The sequence below is a fragment of the Lytechinus pictus genome, chromosome 3 (genome assembly GCF_037042905.1).
Source record: "Lytechinus pictus isolate F3 Inbred chromosome 3, Lp3.0, whole genome shotgun sequence".
In the NCBI taxonomy this organism is placed as follows: Eukaryota; Metazoa; Echinodermata; class Echinoidea; order Temnopleuroida; family Toxopneustidae; genus Lytechinus; species Lytechinus pictus.
In genome coordinates, this window is record NC_087247.1 from 74251151 (window position 1) to 74256123 (window position 4973).

Sequence of the window (4973 nt, forward strand, 5' to 3'; positions counted from 1 at the left end):
ATGGACTTAGACCATATTGAGGGAATCAACATCAAAGTCTTAACCAAGTTTAAGTTTTTGAAATTTTGTCATCACTTAAAAGTTTATGGATCTAGTTCATGAAACTTTGACATAAGGGTAATGGTGTATCACTAAACATCCTGCCTGAGTTAAGGGTCGCATGACCAAGGTCAAAGGTCATTTAGGGTAAATGAACTTAGACCATGTTGGGGGAATCAATATTGAAATCTTAACCAAGGTTAAGTTTTTGAAATGTCATAACTAAGAAAGTATATGGACTTAGTTAATGGAACTTAAACATAAGATTAGTAGTGTATCACTGAAGATCCAGCCTGAGTTTCTGGTCACATGACCAAGGTCAAAGGTCATGTAGGGTCAACAAACTTCAATCATGTTGGGGGTCTTTGTGGAATAGTCATCATAACTGAAATTCTATAGATCTAGTTCATGATACATATAGACGTACGGGTAATCAAGTATGTTTTGCACACATCTTAGGTCACATGATCATGGTCAAAGGGTCATGTTTGGTCAACGGACATAGTATTTTATTATCATATGAGTGTTTTCTTTTGTGAATAATTATTCAATAGCTGTTTTCAAAGTCAGTACTGCTGCTATATCAAATCGAGTAATGCAGGCGAGACTGCGAGAGGCATTCCACTTGTTTTCATATTTGGGGGCAGACGTAAAATATTTCCTGATTGATACTTTCTCTGTATACCTTGTCTACAAATTATTAAGGGATCTCATAACTCCCATGTTTATATTTTGTGTTAGGTCAATGTGCTGAGTCCATCAAAGCTAATTGAATGGAAGTGAAATATATAGTTGCACATATGTAATAACAATAGACTGCGAGAGGCATTCCACTTGTTTACATATTTGGGGGCAGACGTAAAATATTTCCTGATTGATACTTTCTCTGTATACCTTGTCTACAAATTATTAAGGGATCTCATAACTCCCATGTTTATATTTTGTGTTAGGTCAATGTGCTGAGTTCATCAAAGCTAATTGAATGGAAGTGAAATATATAGTTGCACATATGTAATAACAATAGACAAAACCTTAATTTGATTTCTAATAAGAATGATAACTTTTTCAGGGTACCACAAGGTTTGAATTACTTTGGTGTCTTGAGCTATTCTGATGCCTTGAAGAAAAGACTGGTTAATGAGACTAAGCTGTTTACTCCAGGAGAGAGATTAGAGGTGGAGATCAGAGGATGCTCTATCTGGGCTGTAGAGGTACAGTATATATCAAACCAATTATCAGACCAGTTTCATAAAATAAATGTTTTATTGACATCTGAAAGGGTACATGCATGTAATATAAAAATTTTCGGACTGCCGGATTCATATTTTTCTGATGGAATATATATTTTTAACACGTTTGAACACATTGGAGATCTAAACTTAGAACTTGAAATTGAAACTTGAAATTGAAACTTTATTTACCACAATCTTCATAAAAAACATACAAATCAAGAAGTATGAATATTTCAATAAAATACATTATAACACAAATGAGTATATTTAATAATAGTGGAAGAATCACTGAAAAGTTACAAGGAACTTATAAATTAGTGATCCTGAAATTAACACAAAACAACACAATTAAAAAACAAATGCAGTAAGGAAATACAGAACAAACAAACATAACATGTATACAATTGTATCTATATCAGTATTACTATTAGACTTTCTGCATTAAAGGTATTTTTAAATGTCTTTTAAAGCTTTGAAGGGTTTTGCACTGCTTTATATTTTGAGGGAGCTTATTCCAAATAATGGGACCCCTACATAAAAATATGTTTGAGAAAGAATAATGACCATATATTGCACGAGTATCAGCTGAATTTCTAGTATTATATCTATGTTATTATAGGAATACATAAAAAAAGATAATTGAAAATCATGTACATGTAGTATAGAAATTGGGAGTATATTTATTATTATATTTTTTTTTATTAATGGATGACATCACATTTAAAATCAATTGCAATAGCCGACCTTACAATTTTATTACATTCATATGTTTTGAAAAATTGATTAAAAGGCTTAGTCTCCATGTTCAAACATATTGTAATTAAAACAATAAGATTACAATTGATTTTGAAATTGATCTTAAATTGATTTCATCACACTTAAAATTGATTGCAATTCTTTACTTACAATGCTTTACAATTCTCTTTTTTAATTTTTAAAAATCAATAGTAGGGCTTATCTACATTTTCAAACAGATCGGAGCTCTAAAATAAGACTTACAATCAATTTTGAAATTGTTGATAAATTGATTTTATTGCATTGAAAAATAATTGTTTCTTACCTTACAATGTTAAACCCTTTGTATGTTTTTAAAATCTCCTTGTTTGGCCAGCTATATAAAAAGCTTACATAAATGACTTGATTTTCCTTCATTGCCAAAAATATTGACTGGCTGGTCAATATTTCTATCAGAGATGATTGGGTTTAAAAATATAACAATGCCTGTAATGAATATCATGTGACCAGCTATTGACCAATTGGAATTTAGTTTCTATGCTAGCTATCTATAATTTCTCCCTATTACCTCACATCATGAAGTACTTATTAAATCCATGATAATTTAAAAACAAGCATTATATTAGAATTGTATATGAACTTGAAAACAATGACAAATCATTTCAGAAATGTCCCACATACAGGGGGTCTGATGGCTTATTTCATGGAAGTGTATAATAGAGAATAGTAACTGTTCTAGATAGTTTAAAGACTCCTTTAGGGGAGTATACTTCACTTGAAGTAACAGATATTTTAAGTTTTACACCTGACATGTTCATGATACTGGCAGGATTTTGAATACATTGATTCAATTAATTTGATAGTATACTAATCAGATGAAATAGAATGTAGAAAAATAACTTACCGAACGTGTATAAGAGGGGGATGGTCAAGGGGGGGGGGCAATGGGTCATCAATATTATATATTTATCAGAAAAGCATCATCCCAAGGGTAATTAACATTTGATATTGCATGTATATGGTTATTGTCTGTATTTTATTTGTTCATCATGTCAATATTTGCCCAAAGTACAATATATTTGTATTTGTATTTTTGTTCTCTTCTCGTATTTGTAGTTGATCTTACAAGAGATGAGAAAGATACGTGAAGGAGACCCAAGTAAAGATGACATGATATTGAATAGTATCATCATTGACTTCTATCTCTGGACTTACTGCAAAGATCATAGAGAAGACATGGAACATATACCAATACACAAGATTAGATCCATCTACTATTGAGGATCATAGAGAAGGCATGGAACATATACCAATACACAAGATTAGATCCATCTACTATTGAGGATCATAGAGAGCCAAAAGTGGGGGGCTGACCATGCTAAAAATCACAATCGTATGGTCATTTTTACGTTTTTGTACACGGTTTTGGAAAAAAGTGGGGGGCTGAAGCCCCCTCCCCCCCCCCCCCCCCCCCGGTTCCGCTGCCCCTGTTTCTTTCTGTCCATCCATTAACTTTTCTGTGTAAATGCGATAACTTCAGTTTGAATAGGCTCATATAATTTGGTGATTATGATACTAGCATGGATCCCAGGAAGCCTCTTGATTTTAAGGTCAAAATTTCAAGGTCATACTGACATGTTTCATCTTACCCTTCTGAAGTCCTTGTAAACGTGACAAGTTTAGTTTAACTTTAGGCTCATATAATTTGGTTTGTATGATACTAGCATGGATCCCAGAAAGCCTGTTGATTTGTAGGTCAAAAGGTCAAAGGTCAAGTCACCACCTTTCACTTTTCTTGCTTGACCAATAATGCCATTTTCCGTGTTACAGGTGGGCGTATTATGTGCTCGCCCTAGCGACACTTGTTCTTTTTAGTCTTACATACATTTTGAAACAATTTGCAATGACCGGATAGGTTATATCTAATTAAACATAATTTTTTTTAAATTAAAATTTAATTGTTTGAAGTATGGCATAGGGCGATTCCACACTAGAACTTCAAAAATATCATAAATTTAAACATGCTTTCAATAAGTCATAAGTAGTGTAATATTTTACTATGATACCTAAATTTTATGAAAATTATGAGTTTTAACCAAAAGTGAAGTCAGATATAGTTTTTTTGGGGGGGAACAATGGAATTTTCAATTTTCAATAACTTTGCTAATTAAATAGTCAAATACAAACACTGCCTGAAACAATTATTGGCAAAGCACGAGAAGATTGAAAATATTGCAGGTCAATGGAATAATATATCATTGATGGTTCCAAAAAATGTCTACAACGTTTTCATGATCCATAATAGGGGCAGCCCTGATTTTTCCGAACCTATTTTTGGCAATGTCCCGTACGACACATGAAAATGCAAAAGTTTTTCCTACAACTTTATTTTTGATGATGCAATTTCATAATATCAGTTTCTCTTTCTTTGACCCATGGGTGATCGATTTATCCCATAAAGATCTAATTACTGCCCTTCATTTTTCGATAATTGTCCTATTAAAAGTTGTCCCATACGACACACAATATATAATGCATTTAATTGCAAGATTTGGATTCAGAAACTATAAGTAGTAGGCCTTTTTTAATTCAAGTAATTGATTTGACATAAAGTGAACTGAAAAAATACTTTTTTTATCTCCATAGAACATGAAATAGGTGATTCTAACCATTTTAATTGATTTCATGTAGGTGTATTCTTTTGTGAATCCCTTCAACTAAACTGGTGATTTTCACTCGTCAGAGCAGGTTAATTTCTTTGTCACTGAGCATGAAAAGAATACCTTTATAATTGATTCACCCTAACCTGGAAGATGTCTTCCTCTTGCATGCTAATTAGGAATTATTATAAGATGTAAAGCAAAATTACATATCAATCAACTATTTGGACTTCCCTGGATGATCACAATTTTTTATATACAGTATTGAAACTCCTTACTTTTTTCAAGTTGTAAAAAAAAAATCTGG

The 4973-nt window shown here is 32.2% G+C and overlaps 1 protein-coding gene across 1 annotated transcript; it reads left to right on the forward strand.

The window, feature by feature from the left end:
• Positions 1-348: 348 nt before the first annotated feature.
• On the forward strand, positions 349-4249 carry LOC129258065 (queuosine 5'-phosphate N-glycosylase/hydrolase-like). The gene is made up of 3 exons (XM_064096079.1): positions 349-369; positions 1041-1250; positions 3123-4249. The coding sequence occupies exons 1-3, from the start codon at positions 349-351 to the stop codon at positions 3285-3287; spliced, it is 396 nt and encodes a 131-aa protein (XP_063952149.1). The 3' UTR covers positions 3288-4249.
• Positions 4250-4973: the final 724 nt, after the last annotated feature.

What these genes read in the sequence shown, in the direction of transcription:
- LOC129258065 (XM_064096079.1), top strand. Translation starts at nt 349, where the DNA reads ATGACCAAGGTCAAAGGTCAT. An exon ending in TGACCAAGGTCAAAGGTCAT is followed by an intron (nt 370 to 1,040) that starts GTAGGGTCAACA and finishes TGAAATATATAG; the next exon opens with TTGCACATATGTAATAACAA. An exon ending in GCTCTATCTGGGCTGTAGAG is followed by an intron (nt 1,251 to 3,122) that starts GTACAGTATATA and finishes TCGTATTTGTAG; the next exon opens with TTGATCTTACAAGAGATGAG.